Genomic DNA, 25,047 nt, shown 5'->3' on the forward strand with positions numbered 1-25,047 from the left:
ATGTTAAGGGTTTTTCATTGTTTCTCAACAATAAATAGGCCTTCGAGCCTCATTGTAACACAGTTCAGAGGCATGTAGCCATCACATCTCTTCTCAGAGATAAGCTACCATCGCCCTAGCTGGTTTATTTCCATTTCTGGTTGTAAGCATATTTCAGTATTTTCCATTAATGAAATGAAGTATTATTTCCGCTGCATCTTTGTGTATATGGTTATCTCTGTAATTTGTTGCGTTCCTGTTTAAATCCGGATCAGTGGTATCAGAGCGGTCTGTTTTTTCTCTGTTTTTCTTTGCATGTCCCCAACAAGGTCGGGATATAAGGAGTTAGGGCTTGAACTGGTTGAACCTTTGCAAGACCAGCCTCGCAAATCCCGACGGCCTCCCATGGCGGACGAGAAGAAAGACGAGGGGGCAGGAGATCCCATCAAAATCTTGCTCGAAGAAGCCCTCGAGCGACAACGGAACGCGATGATGGACAGCTTTGCCCAGATCCTTCAGCGGCTACCCAGAAGCAACACATCGGCTTCCAGCAGCTACTCTGGAAACGCCACACCCTTTAAGGTACAAGTTAATTTTGAAATCCCCATATTCGAGGGTCAGATAGACGCAGATGTCGTAGATAAATGGTTAAATCTGCTAGAGGGTTATTTTTCTGTTCATGAATTTTCGAGTTGGGAAAAGATTGTTTTTGCTCTCCTCAAAGCAGCCCCCCATGTCAAGGACTGGTGGGAAACCTACTGCGAGCAGAAGGATGAAAGTACTGGCTCACTATTTTCAGCCGCACCCACCTGGTATTCGTTCCGGGATGTCGTCAAGGAGCAGTACTACCCTGTTGGAAGCTATGAGGATGAATACATAAAGTGGACCACGCTGCGGCAGGGAAGGGACCAAGACGTGCCGGAGTTCACCAATCTTTTTCATACCCTTCGCACAAAGTTGGGTATCAAGGATTCGGAGCAACATTTGATACTCAAATACCGTGGCTGCCTGCACAAGTACATCCAGGAAGAAATACAATTCCTAAACATCCCCTCGCTCGGCGCAACATACCGATATGCCGTCAAGGTCGAGCAAAAGTTTAAACAAAAGAAGCGAGACTTTGGATCTGCGAATCCAAAGCAGGGGAAAGGTGCCCCGAAACCACAGAACAAAGGACAAAGCCAAGGCGGGACAGCCCAAGACAACTAGCCGAAGCTGCAAGCAAAGAACAGCGCCGCGAAGCCGAGAAAGGACACTGGAAAATGGTGCGAGTTCCATAAGAGCTCCACTCACAACACAAGTGAGTGTCGGGCCAAGCAGTCACTGGTGGCTGAGCTAAAGGTTTCAGAATCAGATGCATGTTTCGACTCTGAGTCAGAACCCGATAAGGGGTATGAAAAAGGGAAGCAGATCATTGATGCGGATCCCAGCGCCACTGTTGCTACCGCAAAGATCCAGAAAAATGAACCCGAAGATCCAGAGGAGGATGAGCGTCTCTTCCACTCTCAGATGTGGGTAAAGGGCTCCCCGATACAGTTCATTGTTGATAGCGGGAGTCAAAAGAACCTCATTTCGGCAGAGGTCGTGAAGCGGTTGGGCTTACCGACCACAGCACATCCACAACCATACACCATTGGGTGGCTTCACCAAGGACGAGATCTTCGCGTGAGCCAACAGTGTCGCCTTCCATATAACATCAAGCCCTTCACGGATGAGGTATTGTGTGACATTGCTCCCCTTGAAGTTTGTGATGTATTACTAGGACAACCATACTTGTGGAAGCGACATGCTGTGTATGAATCAAGGCCCCGTGCTGTTATTATTACATTGGAAAATAAGTTGTTCAGGATACCAGAGGTAGCACCACCTGCCGCCATCTCTTTGATTACTGCAAAACAATGCAGTAAGATCATTTCCAAAACCAGGAAATTTGTTTTCCTGATGATACGCCCTCAAGGAAAGAAGAAGACAGTGGCCGCGGCCTCCAGACGGGGTCCCTCTGCACGACAACTACAGATGGACAAGATTGTGGAGGAGTACGAGGACATCTTCACCTCCCCGGCAGGGGTTCCTCTGCACTGTCAAGTCAAGCACTTCATCGATCTGACCTCAGGTGCGCCGCTACCCAATGGACCAATTTATCGGCGCTCCGTTCTGGAGAACAATGAAATCAAGAGGCAGATTCAGGAGCTCCTGCAGAAAGGTCACATCCGTCCGAGTTCATCGCCCTGTGGGAGCCCGATCGTGTTGGTACACAAGAAGGATGGGACGTGGAGACTCTGTATTGACTATCGGGCGCTGAACAAGATCACTGTCCGTAATAGGTCTCGATCCCGCGGATTGATGACCTCCTAGACCAACTAAAGGGGGCGAAATATTTCAGCAAGATCGATCTGAAGTCAGGATATCACCAGGTACTAATCGAACCCTCTGATGTGTGGAAGACTGCCTTCAAATCCAAGGAGGGCCTCTTCGAATGGTTGGTCATGCCTTTTGGATTGACGAATGCTCCTGCAACCTTTATGAGGCTAATGGATGACATCTTGCGGCCATTCACCAACTCCTTTGTAGTAGTATACTTGGATGACATTCTGATCTTCAGCCAGAGTTGGGAAGAGCACCTCCACCACATCCGACAGGTTCTCCAAACACTGCGGCAACACAAGCTATGTGCCAATTTGGAGAAATGCACTTTTGGCATGACCCAGGTTCAGTATCTGGGATACATCATTGATGAACAGGGGGTGCATGTCGATCCAGTCAAGATCCAAGTCATTCGGGATTGGCCCTCTCCAACCACTCTAACAGAGCTCCGCAACTTTCTAGGTCTTGCCAACTTCTACCGCAGGTTTGTGTTGGGGTTTTCTCATATTTCTTGGCCCTTGAGTCAGGTCACCAAGGGAGGGGCGAAAGCAAAATTCTTTTGGTCTGAATCTCAACAGAAGGCATTCATGTAGTTGAAGGATCGCCTCTGCATGGCACTAGTGCTCGCGTTACCAGATTTACAACAACCATTTGAGGTCGAGACAGATGCTTCTGACTATGCTATTGGGGCAGTCCTTACTCAACATGGACATCTAGTGGCATATCACAGTGAAACACTTTCAGACACAGTCCGGAAGTACCCCACTTATGATAAAGAGATGTATTCCATTGTACAGGTCTGCCGACAATGGAAGCATTACATTTTGGGGAAAGAAACGGTCATCCACACAGACCACCGACCCCTGCAGTTCATACAGACCCAAGGGAAATTGCAGAATGATCGCCATCAGAAGTGGTCTACATACCTGCAACAGTTCCACTTGAATATCAAGTATAAGAAGGGCAGCACCAATAATGTTGCAGATTGCCTCAGTCGACCACCGATCATGGTGTTAACCACCGTGCTCAACTCTTGTGGGCACGAGACTTCTGATTGGCCACTTCTCTACAAAAGCGACCCAGAATTCGGCCACACATACCAGACACTCTTGGAGGGTCGGCGTGTTGCAGATTTTCACCTCCAGGATGCCCTATTATGCCACCTCGGTCACCTTTGTGTTCCTTCAAGCGAGCGTGCCAAGATGATTTGGGAAGCACACTACAGTCGGGCTGCTGGGCATTTCGGGGTCGAGAAAACAGTGGCAGTACTGCAAAATTATTTCTATTGGCCGAATCTTCGACAGGATGTTGGGAAGTACATCAGATCATGTACTGCCTGTGCCATTGCCAAACCGACCATTAAGAAGCACGACCTCTATACCTCGTTGCCTACCCCTAGTCGACCTTGGGAATCCATCTCCATGGATTACATGTCAGGCCTTCCTTCCACTAAGCATGGAAATGACTGTGTTTTTGTGGTCGTCGACAGGTTCTCGAAGATGGCCATTATGGTGGCCTGCAAGAAGAATATCACATCAGAAGCCACTGCTAAACTCTTCTTTGAACGAGTGTGGGTGCACTTTGGGATCCCATAGTCTATCATCTCAGATCGGGACAGTCGGTTTCTCAGCGCATTTTGGTCCAGTCTCTGGTCAATGCTGGACACCAAACTCACGAAGTCCACAGCCTTCCATCCTCAAACTGATGGCCAGACAGAGGTGGTCAATAGGATGATTGTGCACATTCTGCGCATGTATAACTCAAAGCATCCACGCACATGGGACGAGAGCCTCCCCTATGTTCAGCACAGCTACAACCGAGCTCTTCACAGCTCCATTGGCCATAGCCCTTTTCAGGTGGGTTTGGGATTCCAGCCACTATGCCCCATTGATGTGGCCATGCCACTTGCAGCTACTCACATGAATTCAGCTCATGTCCAGTCCGAAACAGATAAGGCCACCAGCTTCATTGAGCGCATCCGACATATTCGCCAGCAGGTCCATGACATTCTTGAGAAATCAAATGCCAAGTACAAGCAGCGACATGATCAACATCGGGTGCCACACAAGTTTCAGGTGGGCGACAAAGTCTGGTTGCATTTGCAAAAGGAACGCCTTACTGGAGCCTATCGGAAATTGAGACCACTCCGATATGGTCCTTACACCATTACTAAGGCTATGGGAGACAATGCATTTGAGCTCAGCATTCCCCCATTCCTTGGCCTGCACCCAGTGTTCAATGTGGACCGCCTTCGGCCATACTTTCCACCATTGCTAGACACATCCGACATTGCAGAACAGCTCAAACCCACAGAATTAAATCCAGATTGCATGGAACAAGCTGCAACTGATCGGATCATGGACACACAGATCAAGAACACTCGCCAACAGAATATCCAACTGTATCGAGTTGTCAAAGCCGGCCAACTCCTTTTAGCAGGGCAAGTGTCTCACCAGGGAACAGGTTCAGCAAAAGTTTCCTCATCTCATGGAGGAGCTCAACGCAATGGGGACCATTGCTTCCTAAGGGGGGAGGAATGATCCAGGTGGATATTGGTGGCCACCTGCCAAGTCCACCTGGACCCCCCACCATTGTCTTTCTCAGCATTTTCAGTTTCCTTAATTGTAGCACAACTTACTATTTTTAGCAGTTTTTCGGGTCCTGAACTTCCGGAGCCGTTTTGAGGCCCTAAACGACGTTTTTTGGGGAATCCGGGGGCAACATGGGTCCATCGAATGGACCGATGTTGCCCGTTCCAACAATGGCAGTACTCGGATAGATCTTTCTAACGAGCTATTGTATGCGTCAAACGGAGATCATATGCCAAAGTTACGACCCCGGGAAGTTGATGTACCAATTTACCCCAAACGGGGCCCACAGTTTGGCGTTTCATCTCCTAGGGTTAGGTTTTGGAATGTTAAGGGTTTTTCATTGTTTCTCAACAATAAATAGGCCTTCGAGCCTCATTGTAACACAGTTCAGAGGCATGTAGCCATCACATCTCTTATCAGAGATAAGCTACCATCGCCCTAGCTGGTTTATTTCCATTTCTGGTTGTAAGCATATTTCAGTATTTTCCATTAATGAAATGAAGTATTATTTCCGCTGCATCTTTGTGTATATGGTTATCTCTGTAATTTGTTGCGTTCCTGTTTAAATCCGGATCAAATGAGGAGAAAGCCTCCCTCACCTACTTTTTACAAGGCAAGGAATTCTAGTGATGAGGCTAGATAAGCTCCCTAGAGACTCAAAAGCATAAGGAAGCACCCAAATCTTTGAGTACGTCTACAAAGATATACACAAAGGATTTTGATCCATAATGTTGGCTTGAAGGATATTGGAGTTCGGCAAGTTGCTCGTGACCCACAATTATGTTCCTTCAAATTCACAGGTGGTAAATGTTCTTCAAGATTTGAGATCTCGTGACAAAATGTGTGATGAATCAGTGACATATTTCTTTCAATAGAATGATAAATTTCGTAACTATAGAAGGTATAATTTGCACATGACAAGTTTGATGAAGTTGCAAAGGGTATCGATAGGTGTCCTTATGCTTGTGTGGTACAAAAGATGAAAATACTAGGGTTTGTAAGATAAATCCCTAGAGGAAGACCTAGAGTGTTGGATGCAAGTGGAGTGGGTGAGATGCTTGCATGGTTTATCTCCTTGATACATGAGGATGACTTGGTATTGATGCTAGCTCGCAGTTGGGCCTTTGGTGTGGCTAGATAATTTAATGAATTCATATGATGAAGAAGCCCTAGCTCTTATGCAGAAAAAGGAAAGCAACATGCTTCAACAACTGATGTTGAGGATGAGGATGAGCATCCACTTCAGGAAAAGACAAGGAATCCAAGCTTGATGAGATTGCAAATGAAGAGGGAGCCGACAATTCCATACAACTCTTAGTTGTTTAATCAAAAGATAAGTAATTCATATCCTTCTCCCTTGATTGCTATTTAATTTATTCCTTGGTCAACCTCTTGTCTTTGTATCTTTTTCTTGGTTATAATTGTTTCTTCCATGACCTCCTGAATGTGGTTTGCAGGTATATCGTGAAGGCTGCCAAGGCAATGATTCTAGCAACATTGGGAAGGATGAAGCAAAGTTTGTGACAAGAGGGTTCTCCCAGTAAGAGGGAGTAGCTACAAAAAAAGGACTTGCTTACAACTTCAGCAAAGGGACTTGCTTTCATGACAGAGGGAGCACTAGTGCTAGGAGGATTTACTTTCGTGACATAGGGATTTTGGCCTTAGAGATTGAAATGAAGATTTTTTAAGATACACTATTTCTTGGGATTGGAGATTCAAATTTGGTGAATCCCACTAGGTACAGGTAGTTGATTAGATTCGTGAAATCCCTGGTTAACACTAGGAATAATATTTTCTTTGTAGTGAACATCTTGCACAATTTATGATTGAGCTGAGGTTTATACAGTGGTTAACAACAAAGCATGCGATACCTATGTCGTACAATTTGATGTGGTTTGAGATATGTCTCATGAGGTGAAGTGAGTCTTTGTAGGAATATCACAAGTCATGAAGCAATAAGGCTTTAGAAAGACAAAAGGACATGGCTGGGCCACTTCATCTAAGACATGATACAAAGAGGAGCAAGAGAGTTCTAGTACATATCCACATATGAGTGGATTGTGGACAAAGACAAGCTTAGTATGATGTTGAATGTCTCCCTCATTGGAAGGGAATGATGAGGTCTTTGTAGGATTAGGATGACCATCTTTTGAAGCCATAAAGGACTTTGATGGTTTATCTCCTTGATACATGAGGATGACTTGGGATTGATGCTAGCTTGCAGTTGGGCCTTTGATGTGGCTGGATAATTCAATGAATTCATATGATGAAGAAGCCCTAGCTCTTATGCAGAAAAAAGGAAAGCAACATGCTTCAACAATTGATGTTGAGGATGAGGATGAGCATCCACTTCAGAAAGAGACAAGGAATCCAAGCTTGATGAGATTGTAGATGAAGAGGGAGCCGACAATTCCATACAACTCTTAGTTGTTTAATCAAAAGATAAGTAATTCATATCCTTCTCCCTTGTTTGCTATTTAATTTATTCCTTGGTCAACCTCTTGTTGTTGTATCTTTTCCTTGGTTATAATTGTTTCTTCCATGGCTTCCTGAATGAGGTTTGCAGGTATATCGTGAAGGCTGCCAAGGAAATGATTCTAACACCATTGGGAAGAATGAAGCAAAGTTTGTGACAAGAGGGTTCTCCTAGTAAGAGGGAGTAGCTACAACAAAAGGACTTGCTTACAACTTCAGCAGAAGGACTTGCTTGCGTGACAGAGGGAGCACTAGTGCTAGGAGTATTTACTTCCGTGACATAAGGATTTTGGCCTTAGAGATTGAAATGAAGGATTTTGTTAGATACACTATTTCTTGGGATTGGAGATTCAGATTTGGTGAATCCCACTATGTACAGGTAGTTGATTAGATTCGTGAAATCCCTGGTTAACACTAGGCAAAATATTTGCTTTGTAGTGATCATCTTGAACAAATTTATGATTGCGCCGAGGCATATACAATGGATAACGACAAAGCATGTGGTACCTATGTCGTACAATTTGATGTGGTTTGAGATACGTCTCATGAGGTGAAGTGAGGCTTTGCAGGAATATCACAAGTCATGAAGCAATAAGGCTTTAGAAAGCCAAAAGGACATGGCTGGGCCACTTCATCTAAGACATGATACAAAGAGGAGCAAGAGAGTTCCAATACATATCCATATATGAGTAGATTGTGGAGAAAGACGAGCTTAGTATGATGCTAAATGTCTCCCACATTGGAAGGGAATGATGAGGTCTTTGCAGGATTAGGATGACCATCGTATGAAGCCATAAAGGACTTTGATGGTTTATCTCCTTGATACAGGAGGATGACTTGGTATTGATGTTAGCTTGCAGTTGGGCCTTTGGTGTGGTTGGATAATTTAATGAATTCATATGATGAAGAAGCCCTAGCTCTTGTGCAGAAAAAAGGAAAGCAACATGCTTCAACAACTGATGTTGAGGATGAGGATGAGCCTCCACTTCAGAAAAAGACAAGGAATCCAAGCTTGATGAGATTGCAGATGAAGATGGAGCTGACAATTCCATACAACTCTTAGTTGTTTAATCAAAAGATAAGTAATTCATATCCTTCTCCCTTGATTTCTATTTAATTTATTCCTTGGTCAACCTCTTGCCTTTGTATCTTTTTCTTGGTTATAATTGTTTCTTCCATGGCCTCCTGAATGAGGTTTGCAGATATATTGTGAAGGCTGCCAAGGCAATGATTCTAGCAACATCGGGAAGAACGAAGCAAAGTTTGTGACAAGAGGGTTCTCCCAGTAAGAGGGAGTAGCTACAACAAAAGGAATTGCTTACAACTTCAATAGAAGGACTTGCTTGTGTGATAGAGGGAGCACTAGTGCTAGGATGATTTACTTCCGTGAAATAGGGATTTTGGCCTTAGTGATTGAAATGAAGGATTTTGTTAGATACACTATTTCTTGGGATTGGAGATTCAGATTTGGTGAATCCCACTATGTTCAGGTAGTTGATTAGATTCGTGAAATCCCTGGTTAACACTAGGCAAAATATTTGCTTTGTATTGAACATCTTGAACAAATTTATTACTGAGCCGAGGCATATACAGTGGATAACAACAAAGCATGCGATACCTATGTCGTACAATTTGATGTGGTTTGAGATATGTCTCATGAGGCGAAATGAGTCTTTGTAGGAATATGACAAGTCATGAAGCAATAAGGCTTTAGAAAGCCAAAAGGACATGGTTGGGCCACTTCATCTAAGACATGATACAAAGAGTAGCAAGGGAGTTCCAGTACATATCCACATAAGAGTAGATTGTGGACAAAGATGAGCTTAGTATGATGCTGAATGTCTCCCTCATTGGAAGGGAATGATGAGGTCTTTGTAGGATTAGGATGACCATCTTCTGAAGCCATAAAGGACTTTGGTTGGGTCATAAAGGACTTTGACCAAGAAGAGATGAATACATTCACCTTTGAAGCCAGAAGTACTTAGCTAGGTCATAAAGGACTTTGACTAGAAAGGTGAATGGCCCAAGGCAATTACAGGGGAAAATTAAAGGATACATTCACCTCTGAAGCCAAGGACTTAGCTATGTCGAAAGAAGGAGATAAATGTAATTCACCTTTAAAGCCAGAAGGACTTGGCTAGGTCATGATCAGAGGAGATTGATACATTTGCCTAAGGAGCCATAAAGGACTTTGGCCAAAAGCCCTGGATGCTTACATACATATGAGAGAGTTACATTGCCCTTTCCAGGATGGAGTTATTTTATAGACATGCATCAGCATGCCAAGATTATGAACTTTTCTTAAGGAAGGAGAAATTTCAGCAAGGGAAATCTATTGCAGAGAATACTTCCCTCGCTAAGAGGGAGTGTTAATGTTTTGTGTACAATCGGGATGTATTTTTGCATGCCAAAAGGCCTCCCAAGTTGGCCAAGGAAAATTATGAAAATGAAAATGAAAATTATTAATTCTGGGCTTCATGTAGGTCCCAACTGTCAAGTTGGCCTTGTTACCCACCACCTGTGGGTGACACCCATAGGAGAAATTTTTCTCCTACATTATCTTCAACTGACAACTAACAACCCCTTGCAGCCACCAGATAGCTCAATGTGCCATTATCTCCGGCACCTGACCCAACCATTATGCATCCTCGCCGAACTGTCATGATTGTATGTTTGAAGGTGGGCCTTCCAACCTTGAAAGGTGTGGCTCTCATTATGTAATTGGCTATTTTTGCTTACCTATCATGGACACTTTTGGGCAAGGATTAGTGGGGGTATTTGACAGAAAGAATGGGCTTGGTCTATACTCTTGTCCCATCGTCCAACTTGGTGGTTAACTTTGTATCCTAGTCCTGTGGGATCTCCTATATTGACTACTAGCTTTAGGAGTGGCATTACATGGGAAACCATGATTTTGGTTGCGTGGTCCTGCTTCCCGACATCACATACATCACTTCCCTCCGCTCATTATAACCCCTTTTCATGTATTTCCCATCCAGGTCCACATTTGTCCATTGGGTCCACAAAGAGTTATCCTGACCCTCCCCTTGTCCACACATTGAGTTGGGCTTGAAATGTTGCACCAGAGGTTGATGCAGCAAAAAAAAAGGTTAAAAGCATAATTTGGCCACTTACAATAGGAAATGTACCATAAAATGCAAAATATGGCTGGGACATAAAAATTTAGCACGTGGGCAAAAGCCAAACATGAGCTCTACGCCTTATCATGGCCATCACCATGGTTACTAGAGCTCTTATCATCTATGGGTTCCAGAAGGTCAGAGAGACAATTTCTCAGCCAATGGCAAACGGACGACTATGGGAATAGCTGATTCAGGTTGTGCATGGGAAGAGACTGCGCAAGTGTGATGTAGGCCTGTGTAAACCAGTTTGGACGACTTACTTGATGTTGCAGTTAGCGACAAGATTTGCTTGTGGGGTGAGGAAAATTCCTCACTAGGTTTTTGCCAGTATTTTTCTCTGTAGGATAACTATATTCAACATCCAGATTGTACTCATAATTTCTCACTGCTGCATAATAATAAAAACCCTCGGTTGTTGCACCGGTTTTCCCAAGTTGGGTTTTTCTGGAAACATTTGTCCAAAAATAACTATGTTAATTTTGATGTGTGTGAGATAGTATTTTCACAGTTTCTAGCATTATTTTCTTCCACAGTTTATTTGTGAATGTTGTAGTGTGAATTATTTAGTATTTGCTGTAGTAGATAAATTGTTAAATTAATTAACAATTATAGAATAATTTTCAGTCGCTACAATAGGATTTCAGACTTGAAATTTTCACATTGTATCAGAGCCTGATTTATCAGTCGGGAAGCTCAGAAGCGGAAAGAAGAGAAAATTTCGCTATTCAAAGGGAGTAGCAAGCCAAAATTTTTCTGGTGCTGCGTAGGGCCTAGCCAGGCAGGCCGAATTGCTATGGAAAAGGTTCGATTTTCAGGGTTGCAAAAAATTCGAGTTGCCAATAATAGTGATTCTAGTAGGCAGAGGGAGCATCAACAACTCATATTTTCGCTGAGCAGATTCCTAGGTTGGACACAGAGGGTTTTGCGGTGACTTGTAGAAGCAGAATCTGCATCGGGTGGAAGAGGAAAGCACACACAGCAAAGGGAAATTTTCTCTCAGAGGGTTTCTAGCTAAGACATTCGATTTTCACAGTTGCAGATTGGTAGTAGCATCTAGCAGGACTGTGCATTCCAGATAGGAGTGCGAATAGCAAAGCAACAACCAAGCAGAGGGAAAGAGGGAGTTTTCGAGATGGCCATAACTGGGCTTAGAGATTAGGATAAATTGGAGGGAGTCTCCAAGTATGTCATCTGGAAGGCTAGGATTTCCTTCCTTCTAGATGAATATGGTATTAAGACCTATGTAAAAAATGTGGTAGTACTACCCTAGGATGTTGATCAACTCAAGGAGTACAAGAAGGAAATGGCAAAGGCTAAGAGGATGATTTTGGATGGAGTTCGAGATTATTTGGTCCCACATGTGGCAGACAAGGGTGCGACCAAGGAAATGTGGGATGCTTTTTCCGAGCTATTTCAGAGTTCCTCTGAGTAGCAAAATATCTTTCTCCAGGAGAAGTTGAGGAGCATAAGGATGTAGAAGGGTGAGAGCATAGATGGCTTCCTCACCAAGATCCAGGAAGTCTGAGATCGCTTGTAGCCGTTGGGGAGGCGCCCCAACCCACAAAGCTTGTACGATTGACACTGAATAGTGTCATAGATGACTCGCAGGTATTTGTCCAAAGTATCTTGGGCAGAGACACTTTGCCTAAGTGGGACAGGATGTGGTTCGATCTACAACAGGAAGAGTTGAGGCTGGCTCTAGTAAAGAGTACCATCAGTGGAAGCAACATAAGGAAGAAGAAATTTGGCCCTAGCATCTAATGGTCCCAGTCACTGGCAGGGGGAGCAAAAGAAGAAGAAGAAGAAGAAGGACCTGTCAAAGGTCAAGTGCTTCAGATGTGGTGAGCTTGGTCACTACAGTACACAATGCCCTTTCAGGAAGAAGGACAAGCAAGAGAAGATGGACCAGGCGGGAGCATCAACTGAGATAGACAAGTTGTTCTCCAGGTTGGGGGAAGACTCCACTATGATGGCAGCCGTACCTCCAAGAGTAAGGTGGGGTAACTTGGAGCTATAGTCAAGAACTGTAGAAGTTTGGGTAGGATCCTTGAGGTGTCCTCCACATGGATCATTACCTTGCTACGGGGCCCCATAATATTTAGTAGTAGGATGGATCAATGTCAATGATGCAGTCAGATACCAGAGTGACAGTTGCAGACTAGTAACAGTCAGGTACAGAGTAACACAATGCAATGTTGGCAATAGTTCATAGTGGCATAGTGGTAGAGTCAGCAACAATGCAGATGCCTTGGTGGACAATGCAGTAGCTAGTAGCAAACATAGACTCGGGAGACAGATGCATCAATATTAAACACAGTTGATTCAATATTTAGGATGCTTCTTAGTTGTAGTAATTGCAGTTACATCAACAACAGTTGAGAGGGAGTTGCAGTGCAAATGCAAGGTTGGCAGCAGTGTCAGCAGCAACATGAATGCAACATCAGAGTTGCGCAGTAGTTGGTGGGCAGTATGGCCAGACATCAACAACGTGACAGAGGGTGGTATAAAGACAAGGTGTGCAACACTAGAACATAGTCCTCGCTAAGAGGGAGTGTTAGTTTTTGTAGCATCAGATGTGTTCTAGTCTCGAAACTTTGTGGAGAGTTTAGAGCACAAGAGTTCTTCATAACCCTCAAATCGTTTATGGAAATTCCACCTAGAAGTGTCTCAATTAGATTATTAGCTAATTTTTAGTTTGAACTTCTGGAATATGGTTAATTAATCAATATTAATTGAGATAACATGTGAATAATCTAGAAACTCATACGGATCAACAGGGAATTAATCTGGGCCATCGATTATGTTTTAATCTTGGCCGTTGAAGCCCCAACAGAGGATTATAAGAAAAAGTTGATGGGTAGATGGAGAAGACACTTGTGGAGTTCAAGTTTCTTGGCAGTTCAATTTCTAGAGAGTAGCAGTAGTTGCCGGAAAGTCAGAGAAGGAAGCAAAGATAGTGAAGTCGAAGAAAGATTTCCAGATCTGGCGAGTGCATTTGCAGAGAGTTTGAGATAGCCACAGTGAGGCTGACGCAAAAGCCTTTAGGGGCAGTTCGATTTTGCTAGAGAGAAGCCGAGTTTCAGTTCCAAAGACCAGGAAAGGGTTCCAGAAGGACGAAGAGACAGTTTCTCAGCCAATGGCAGACATGACAACTACAAGAGCAAACCATTCAGGATGTGTGTGGGAAGAGACTACCCAAAGGTGATGCAGGGTTGCACAGACCAATTTGGACGACTTACTTGGCGCTGTAGTCAGAGCCCAAATTTGCCTGTGGGGTGAGGAAAATTCCTCACTAGTTTTTTCCAGTGTTTTTCTCTGTAGGATAGCGAGATTCAACATCCAAATCATACTCAGAATTTCTCACTGCTGCATAATAATAAAAACCCTCAGCTGCTGCATCGATTTACCTAAGTTTGGTTTTTCCGGAGACATTTGTCCAAAAGTAACTACGTTAATTATTGATGTGTGTGTGATAGTATTTTCTCAGTTTCCAACACTATTTTCTTCTGCAATTTATTTGTTTTGAAGGTTGCAATGTGAATTATATTTTCTGTAACAGATAAATTGTTAAGGTAATTAACAATTAGAAAAATATTTTCCAGTCGCTGCAATAGGATTTCAGACTTGAAATTTTCACATGAGGTTCCCACTTGGTTCCATGACTTGTAAGCTCATTTGCTCAATTACATTAATGATTTGTTGTACTGGAAGGTGAAGAGACACATTGGATCTTATCCAAGATTTTGGGTGGGTGTTCATCTTGGGGTTTGGTCTCCCTATACGGGGTCGAAGCCCCTTAGGGGGTCATATTGGCATTTATAGGGTGTGCGTTGAGAGCCATGGGCTTCCACTATAGCATAGAGTACATAGCCATGCCATGGGATCCTTCAACACCACTCATTGCTCGCTCTTGTTCCACTTATTTGATGATGATGATGCACCTCGACCACCTTGCCTAGCCGACTACACACTTGCACCACACACTTGGCAATTGATCTAGGGCCAAGATGGGGTTTTGTCTCTCTATGGGAGACAAAGGGGGGGCTTGCATCATTGTTCCAGCCTTGTAGATGGGATACATGCTTGTTCGATTCAGTTGGAGACCCATGAGGATGCTTGTGTGTCCCCACAACCATTTGGGAGCACCACAGGTCATTTGCTTGGAGATCAAGGGTCCGTCCCCTTCAACAATATTTTTGGGGCCCTTCCATTCATTTTGGCACATGTTGGACTTCACTAGGCCTTCCAATGACCCTCCTAGCTATTGTATTATCATTTCGGCCTTTTTAAGAGGCTTATTTTTCATATTATGGAGCTATTTGGTGGGCTTGTCACCAAAAGGTTGTTATTTGTACAATATTTTATTATTAGAGGCATCATTAAGCCTAATTAGGCAATTCGAATCGCTTAGAGGATCATATAACTTGATAAGAGGTTCTTTTCATTCCTCATCATCACTTGGATTTGGGATATATCTTTCTAAAGATTTCGGACCTGCAATTTGTGGAATGATTAAATGCATTTTGATGTGTAGAATATTTTCGCTATCTCTCTTGGAGCTTCTATTTTGCAAGTGTGATGGATGAATATACTCGCTTGTTATGTATGTGCTCTTTTCATGTGAATTTCTTGATAATTATGTCTAATGTATGAAACACTATGCTTTGATCTTGCTTGTGCCCTAAAAATTAATGCGAGTTTATGAGACACTTGTAATCTTGGCTCGTTGCATATGTTATTCATCTTGGCAAGAAGAACGAATTTTCTTAGGGGTATGTTGGCACCTTTTACCTTGAAACTCCATCAAATATTGCATATCGAAGTATAAAAGTCTAAAGTTGTTGTGAACTTGCATCCACAAAGAGCGTAGCTTCTTCTTTATGCCTCCTTGAAGAGAGAAGTTCCTAAATCTTAATCATTTTGATTGCTATCTTCCCAATAGCCAGGCATTGGTCCTAGATCCTTGGTGATCACGTTAACTTAACGAAATATCATTCTTTCACCTCTTTTCTTCATCCCCTAAGGATAAGGAGAGTTTCTAGGGTTTGGTGTGAAATTTTAGGTAGGAGGAATTTTAGGATTCCGTTTGGACAAGCTTCTTCATTTATGCCTCCTCTAGGCATCCTCCAGTTTTGAATGAATTTTGATAGTGGAATTTCAAATAAATTGATGCCCTAGCAATCACACCAAGAGGGAACCCTCGAAGTTGCTCTGACATGGAGATTTCTTGAAGGTTTGCACTCTGTAGTTCATCATTCAAAACCTTTTCTCTTAACTATAGGTGATCAATGGATGAACCCTTACCATGGTATATCTCTCAACCCTTGGTCTCCTATAGTATTTCTCCCAAGGGGTTTTTGGTGGAAAGTCACCCTAGCTTCTCCCAAAGCTTACAGTTTAATTGAATCTTTCCATTGAATGATCCGTCCGTGCCTCACTTTGAACCCTAGTATAAACACATCACTCACAAGTGAGGGATTTTTGAAGTTTTGATCTTAGGATTTCATCATCTTTGAATATTCCTAAACCTAAGGTCATCCTTCCCTCAAGCCTTTCTTGAAGAGCCCTTCTTTTGCTTCTAAAACAAGCAACCTATTATCAGAGCCTCTCCTTTGAATGGGCTTTGGAATTCACATTGTACATCGTTATTAACCCCATCATTCTAGTGATTTCCCTATACTGGGACTCCTCCCATCGGTGAAACTCTGTAAAGAGCAGGGGACATTGACTGAGGTGACAGTGAGTCCTTGTCCCGTTGTTGCCACTTGATCTACTAGTAGTCCCTTTGAAACCCCTTCTAAATGGAGTGGTATCAGGCCCCACAAATGAATGGGTGTGACCTTTGGTCAAAGTCCACCCCTTTTGACTAATATAAATACACATGAGACTCCTTCCATTTGACCAATATGGACATCATCATTCTCTCTTATGTTCTTGAACAATGTGGTGTTGACCTTTGATAGTCCCCAAATCTCCACCTAAAATTCCGATGGACATAATCCACATGTGCGAAGAAAAGAGAAGAGAAATCTGAAGTTTCACTGAGATAACGAAGCTTCCATTTGACCGAGTTTGACCTGCTCTGTTTGACCAAAAAATCTGATGTGCTTGACCGAGGGTTTGACTGAATTGGCCATAGAGAAAGAGGAAAGTTTGACCAAAAAAAAGGAAGATTTTGACCATAGATTTTGGTTGTAGTCAACCACAGTTGACCACAAACCCTTTGACAGTAGGTTTGAGATGATCTCAGGCCGAAAATTTCAGACTATTGACTAGCACTGACCAACATTGATTTATCTGATTTTTGGTGGTTAGATGGTTTGACCAACATTGACTAAGCTGGTATTGACCAGGCGTGACTGGTATCTTGGACTTGGATTTGTGGCACAAATTTCTCTTGGAATTGTAAATATAAAATATTGCTGAAGAACACTTTCTCCTTAGAAGAAAAGTTGCTGGGTTTTTCTCGAGGTTGGGTTTTCTCAAGGTAAATTTGTTGTCTCTATTTTGCATGGTTGTCTCTTTATGATCTTATTGTTTTACATTGCATTACTATTGATATTTTCTGTTTATACTTGCTTAATTATATATGTGACATAAGCTAACTTGATTGGAAATAATTGGAAAGTAATTATCAAATTAGAACAATTTCTACTGTGCATTATTGTAGAAAATTCAACATGGAATCAGAGCTTGGTAAAAGAGCAACCATTGAAGTAAGAAAACATGTTATGGAAGAATCATAACAATCAAAAGAGGGACTAACCAAAGTCTATGACCAGTTTTGAAGAAGGAGAATCATTGCAAGTTGACCAAATAAAGAGGCTCTTCGCTTTATGGCAACCAAAACTTTGAGCCTATGGCTTAATGGGTTTGGGGATGTACTTACAAACTAGACATCTTTATACACAAGATATCTTTTCTTTTAGTCGAATGAATTAGAACCTGACTAGGATGTAAACATGCCTATAACATAATAACAAGGTGCACTTAGAATTTGATAGAGTTGTAAGCAACACTTTTATTAAGCGAGAGTCACAGTGAATGTTTGTCTTAGTAAATTGACTTGTAACCAACATGAAATAATAGTTAGGTGGTTGGTTAGTTATCTGGAGTTCATTTAGTAACCTCCAAACGAGAGAGATAAATAATTGTCTGATATTGTGTACCTCTGATTATTTTATATACCACTCACATCCCTTTATCATGTGTTTGTCTATATGCTCATTAAACAAACATTGGTGTCAGAGTGATAGTGGCTTGAACCTATGACTGGAGTCAATGATCCATGGACTTTGTGAGTTTGTTTCCTGCACATGAAAAGTTTCAGACATAAATTAGGAAGCAAGTTGTTATAAACATAAATTATGTAAAAATAAATAAAATCAAATAATAAATAATAATCATAATAATGTGTAATTAAATAGTTAGTTAAACAAAGAGACATGTCTCTACAGACATGCTTGTTCGTGAAAGGGTACTTACCTGGCTATATATATAGGACCCTCATTCTCATTTGTACTCATATTACATCAATTCTTTATACAATATACAATTTACAATTACTATCCTACGATGGATGTCTTTGTCTACGAAGTATTTTAAATATTTCCGCTGTGTATACGACTTTTGGTCGTTACATTGGTATCAAAGCCCACATCTGTTCCAACCGTTGGTCATCAACCTTGTGCCAACCTTCTTGTTGTGAAACTAAAAGCTTTGCTATTAAATTTTTGGAGTTTCTCCATCCGCTGATTTCGTTAGAGGCCCTTGGCCATTTAAAAAAAAAAGAAAAATTGTAAAATATATATATATATATATATATATATATATATATATATATATAAAATAAGGTATTGAAAAAATTATAAATATTTAAAAAAAAGAGAGAAATTAAAAAAAAGAAAAGAATATATTAGAAAAAGAATTTAAAAAAAGGGCATATATTAAAAAAATAAACAAATAAAATAAAAAGAAAAAGGTTAAGTTGCATGGTCTCAGTGCAGAAAAATTGCAAGAACTTAAGGAAAAACTCTAATTCGACAAGAGGGAAGTCACATGCCTTCTTAGAGCTGTAGGAAAGAAGATAAGATTCTTGGAAGGGAATTACAATATTCCGGTGGAAGTTGCTGGAAGCAAAAAAATAGCAGAGCAATAATTAAAAGAGAAAAGGGTCAGTAATATAACTCTTCTCATCTCAATTCAGGGCAAAGAGGAACAAAACACCAACCAAAAATAAAAGCTTACCAAACGCGACCATGGCCACTTGTTCCCCTGCGTTCACTGTTTCACTCAAGCTCCCCTGCATCGTGCTCGCTGGTGCCTGCGCAGTGAAACTCATCGTGCCGCATATGTCTTGCTCTGTCCCTCCCCACATCCACTGTTTCATTCATGCTACCCTGTTCTATGCTCGCTGGTGCTGCGTAACCAAACTCATCGAGCTGCATAACCCTGCCCTCACACCCACTGCTCCTCGACCATCTGAGTCGTGGAAGGCCGCTGTCCGTAGCACAAGTCATCAGTGCAGTGAAACCACTGGAGATCCACTGTCATAACGCTGGGTCAACGATCATGACTCAAGTCAAATGTTGCGGGAGTTAGATCAAGCCGTCAATTCGACTTTGCATATTTTTTATAGATTGGCTGGGTCATATAATATAAAGTTTATAATAGTTACATTATAAACTTAAAAATAATTTAATTAATTAATTTAAACCATTTAATTAATTAAATTATTTAGAATTTTTATTTATTATTTAATTAAAAAAATTCAAGGTTATTTAAAAAAAACAAAAGGAGAGAGGATAATAATATTTATTATAAGAAGTTAGGAAGGGGTTACCTTAAAAACCCTAAAGTTCATTTCAAGATGAAAAATGGAGACCAATAATGAAGGAAAATTTCCAGAAACTTCACGTAATTATGTTTCAGTGCTACTTAGAATTAAAGGGTCTATTGTGCGAAAAGATGTCACTATTGCTATTTCCCCTGCCAAATATAAAAACTATATAACGCATGAAATCGCAAACCAGTTAGTGATTCCAGAGTCAAATATAATAAAAAAATTAAACTGTTTTGGCAACAAAAAATATGACATAACCAATTTACAGTTAAACATTGACGATTATACAGTTATTTTGCAATTCTCAGTTCAAACACTATGGAGCAATTAGGGTGACATTATCCTAAGATTCACCATGGATGAAAACCCTTGGTTCCTTCATCCTGAATATGAAAATGAAGTTTTTAACATTTTCCTATATGAACAAGAAAATAACACTCCAGGTTGTTACATTGAAACCAAATTCAGTGACACCAGAAGACGTACAAGATATTTCAAAAATATTTTTTCAAGAAGGTAAAAAGGTACTACAAAATTTGCAAAGAGAAATAGACAAGATCACCATTGACAAAAATGAAAAAGTTTCTCGGCTTAGAGATCATAGTGAAAAATTATTGATGCAAATTAAAAAGCTTAAGAAGGACAAGGAGTCATTAGAAAACAAGGTACAACAACTTGTCGAGAAGGAAGCATCAAATGTAGAAATTCTGGTTGACAAAAAAACAACAAATACTGATTCCGTCAATATCACAACTCTAGAAAAGGACAAGCTAGTTGAAGTAAAGATGTGCTCAGAAATTGCAGGTAGTTCCAACAACAAAAGATTCAAGTGAAGATCCATAAATTAACCATGCAATTTCCATAGCTAAAGGAAATCAGGTACTTCAGATAAAGCAAGAAAACAATGCAAACAAGATAAGGGAAAATCATATCACTAGAATTCCTCATCGACATCCAAATCATGAGAGTAGCCAAATCAACCAAGCTACACATTTAGAAAAAAAACAATAACTTGATGTTCCGAAGAATACTAATGTCAGTGCAATCCATTCATGTGATAACAATTTATCACAACTTTCCAATCACTGCAAGATTCTACAGAAGATTAATTTAGGATGGTTCGATCTTTTCTCAGTGCGACAATTTCGTTTGTCACTTAGAGGATCATATCAACTTGTATCGACAAACATGACTGTTCCGAGACTAGAAGACATTCATGGCAGAAAAATAGATCAAACAGAAGACATTTGTAGCAGAAAAAAGATCAAGCCCTTTCATCAACAAGCTTTGAGGACAAAGCTTTTTGAAGGAGAAGGCAATGTTATGAACATAAATTATGTAAAATAAATAAAAATAGATAATAAGTAATAATCATAATAATGTGTAATTAAATAATTAGTTAAACAAAGAGGCATGTCTCTATAGACATGCTTGTTCGTGAAAGGGTACTTACCTAGCTATATATACAGGACTCTGATTCTCATTTGTATTCATCTTACATCAATTCCTTATACAATATACTATTTATGACTAGTATCCTACAATGGATGTCTTTGTCGACGAAGTATTCTAAATATTTCGGCTGCGTATACAACTTTTGGTCGTTACACAAGCCTACATAACTCTTTTAAAGCTTTAAAAGAGGGAAAATTATTTTAAAGTTTCTAAACCTGAAAGTTGGAACTTTTTAATAATTGAAATAAATGGAAAAGAAAATATAATCGTGACAGCTTTGATAAAAACCTATCGGTATCTTGTAATTTGCTTGTCATTATATAGTCATTGAAGCATTATGTTTATTTCAGAAGGGATCTATAATGATTCGAAAGAATATTATGAACCATGGCGAGTGAATACATAGTAGTTTGGTTATGCATGTAAGTCAAATATTTTTGGTTGATAATTACTGACTTGTAGCGTGTAGGTTATTCTAAAATATTTAGAAGGGATCAAATGTAATTCAAAATAGTTAGCAAAATGATCAGAAATGAGACTTTTACCAACTCATCTTTATTATATGGATTCGATTGTCAAAACTAGTATTCAATACTGGCCCTTTATGTCAAGTATTACGAAGGGTCTATGCTGACAAAAAAATACATTAATAAACATTAACAATAATAATATTAGTTAAATAATCTGAAGGGAAACCTAAGGGACATGACCCTTCACCTTTGTGGTCAATGCATATAAGTGTGCCATCACGATGCTTATTATATCATCTTACTTATTCATTTATCAATGATATGTTTATACTATATGGATTTCAACTATCTTTCATTCTTATGTTGGATTTTTTCCTGTGTATAAACTTATAAAGTATTGTTTATTACAGGGTCAATATAAGGTCTCAGCATCTTTCCATTTTTACAAACAGAAGCTTACGTCTCTTTCACACTTTGAAAAGATGTTTTTCTTGACAATAATTGATGTGTAGTACATATGACTGAAACATAGTCTAATTGTTTTATCATAATTGCAGGAGCTCATAGATGTTGAAGGAGATGGTATGGCGGATATGGTGTTTCGCTGTATTCAGGAAATGGACATAGACAACCGTATGTCTGTATGTATATTATAGTTTACTGCTAACCTGTTGTTGTTAAAGGCAACATTTTTTTTTATCTTGGTCATTGTGACCTTAAAATATTCGCTTGGCTGAAAGAAACATTTATACATTTAAATTGCAGACCGTTGTTTCCTCCCTTTGTAGGGCCAACTTGGATGAACTACAGCGTAAAGATTAGAATGTTATTTAGAACTTACATGTATAATGTTGGTCAAACTAGAGCCCGTTCAAGATTTTTCTATCCATTGCATCGTACACTCTTCAATGTAAAGCAGTAGACTATTACTGTTTTTCTCTTACAATTGTATGCCAGTTCCTGATTATAGATTCCGGAAGGTTCCATGTTGAGATTCTAGAATGAAACTAAGACAGATATGACAGTATCTGGACACGATCATCAATTCATCATTAGAAAAGCGCAGTGAGAATATATTAATAGTTCACAGATAGATAAATAGCAGAACAATGATGACCACGCTCATTGTAGGAAAGCTTTGAATAAAAGAAGCTCATGGCTGATGACCAAGTTTGCAAGGATTTGTGCGTGTATTTGCAGGCTTGGGTGCAAGTGTGGGTATTTGAATGCCGGTTTCCAAATCTGGGGTTGGGAGTGCACTTAAAATTTAAATATTTAATGTAATACAAGATAAGTTGAAACCCATTTTTTTCTTGGAAAAGAGCCTCTTATTAATTTTTTTCCTTTTCCAGGGAATATAATCTGAAGGAAAATTGTAATGTTCCTAAACAGGAATATAAGTGATATACAAAGCATGCAAACAATCCAGCAATCAGAAAAACGAAATATACATTAAGTACCCATGGAAATACTGGAAATAGAGAACTGCTGAGCCATTTTATTACTTCTTCAGGAGCAAATACAATAGTAAAATAGAATGGTGCACCTAGGCTTGTCTCAATGGACAAGCATGACAAAACCCAGGTGAGAAAATGCTGAACTGAAGGTTGTTACAACTGCTGCACCAAACTGAACTGCGCTTCCCAGAAAACTGTTATGTCTGCTGACTTCGAAGGGCTGGAATCACTGCTTCCCGTGCTCAGAAAATTATGAGATTTCAGCACCTTTCTCCTTAGCCTAAACCCAGAAAAACCCACGAAGGTATTGGCCAAATGTTGACCTCGGAATTTTGGTCCACATTCCTCTTAGCTCCTCTAGCTGCTGGCTCAGTTGGGATCCTTGTTTGACTCCTTAAATCTGCCCAGGAAATTCAATAAAATTAGGAGTGCGATCCTTGCCCAAAACCCAGAAAAACCTAGAAAGGAATTTGGTTGGTTTAGATTTCTGAAATTCGACTCCCTTGGAGCCCAACTTCAGCTGCAATTGCAAAACTTGGCCTACTGGAATTTGCCTGTAAATCCTCCTAGAAATGGACCCAAAGTGCTAGGCTGACCTCTGCTATCAATCCCCTGACTTCCCGGATGGGCTTCTGGCATATGGCACCTGCTCCTTAGCTCCACGAAATTGCTTGATTGGTCCTCTGCGCTGTCCCCAAGCCCAGTAATTCAAACTGCTGGGACGCTGGCTTTGCTGACTTCGAAACTCACAAGAAAGGCTGGCTCTTTGTTGCTCCCCCAATCCTCCAACTCTTTCGGCAAATGCTTGATCACTGATAGCTCCAAACTCCCCTTGCATATTCTCTAGCTAGCCAGAAATACACACTCCCTGTTGTGGTTGAATGGTAGTGCTATAATGAACTCCCGAAACTCCTGAAATACTTATGGAATTGCCTCTCTAGGGCGGGCACGGATGGTCCCCCCGAAGTAGAGGTTGAATCTCCCGCTTGAGAGCTTCGTGGCTAAACAGCTGATTGACTCAGCTAAACAGTAGAGCGAATAGTCAAGTAATTTTGATTGTAAGGTGTAAGAATGAATCCAAAATGAAAGCTGCTCCCTCCTTATAACTCCTTGGGCCTCCCTAGCCTCATGTGGGCCCCTCCCTCCACCGATTCGACTTTCCCTCCAAGCTATTTGAATGGGTCAATTCGAACTCCCATGTGGGTTGCCCCCACATTCCACTAGCAACCAAATAAAGTCGAATTGCCTCCTAAGTCCCTAAGTCGAAAATGATGGGTTCTCTTCCTTAGCCAATGTGGAAAATTGTGTAGCAACACCCTGTTACAAATGTATTTGAGAAGGGACATGACAGTCCTCCCCTCCCAAATGTTGCTTGCCTTCAAGCAACCTCAAAGTTGGGTGCTCCAAAATGTGCTCACCCTCCAAGGTGGCATCCTCATCCAACAATCTCTTCCATGCACCAAAAATCGCTTATCTACAAGGAATGCCTGGGAAAACATCCTCTCTAACTGTTGCTCCCCATTGTCACTGCAAAATGTTCCAGTGTCCCAATTGTGCCACTGGATCGTGTCTGACCTCTGCACTGTCCAGATATGAAAGAATCCTTCAATACTGGGATCCCATGCAATCCTGTCCAACATGAAGCTCCCCTCACTCCACTCACTATCTTGCTCGGTGAAAGTACTAGAAGTCCCCTGCTCCATCAATGACTCGCTAAAGCCTAATGGAAGATCTGCATGATCTACCCCTGCAGTAGCCGGCGCATCCCTAAAGGTTATTGAGCTGTGAAGAGCTGTGATGCCCCAGTTCCCTGCTAGTCCCAGAGTGGTGCCACCATGCTGACGCTGCGCTACTCTGATTATGTCATACTCCCCATCGTGCGCAGTCAGTATCCTCCTCTCCTGGAACTCGATGTTGGAATGTTGAAAGAGGCGAGACACATCCTGCTTGGGCATCTCCATGGCACCAAGGTCTACCCATCCAAATCTAACTCCGAACCTATGCAACAATAAAGAATGTCTGCCTCCCATTATGATGAAACCCTCTGTGAACCCCCATATGTCATCCCAAGAGCGAACTATATCACTCTTTGCCACGACTCCGCTCATCATGAGTGATCTATCAATCAACTGAATCCTTGTATCACATAGCCAGATCGGCTGCGACATAGCCCTGTCAACCGATGGAATCCCTATGGCCCTCGTCTCTAGCCCCTGCATGTGATCACTATATAGGCTCCATATATCGTGGGCTAATCTGATGCATGCTAAT

The 25,047-nt window shown here is 41.2% G+C and overlaps 1 protein-coding gene across 2 annotated transcripts in view; it reads left to right on the top strand.

Annotated features, from left to right (window-relative positions):
• LOC149203812 (actin-related protein 2) overlaps positions 1–25,047 on the top strand; it is a 240,248-nt gene that overhangs the window by 119,269 nt on the left and 95,932 nt on the right. For both annotated transcript variants that reach the window (XM_089403570.1, XM_089403571.1), the window contains exon 11: positions 21,877–21,960. In XM_089403570.1, the coding sequence (XP_089259696.1) occupies positions 21,877–21,960 (84 nt within the window). The remainder of the gene's footprint in view (positions 1–21,876; positions 21,961–25,047) is intronic.

Source organism: Pinus tabuliformis, chromosome 2_1 (genome assembly GCF_031772625.1).
Source record: "Pinus tabuliformis cultivar Carrire ecotype Pingquan chromosome 2_1, CPIR1, whole genome shotgun sequence".
Taxonomy (NCBI): Eukaryota; Viridiplantae; Streptophyta; class Pinopsida; order Pinales; family Pinaceae; genus Pinus; species Pinus tabuliformis.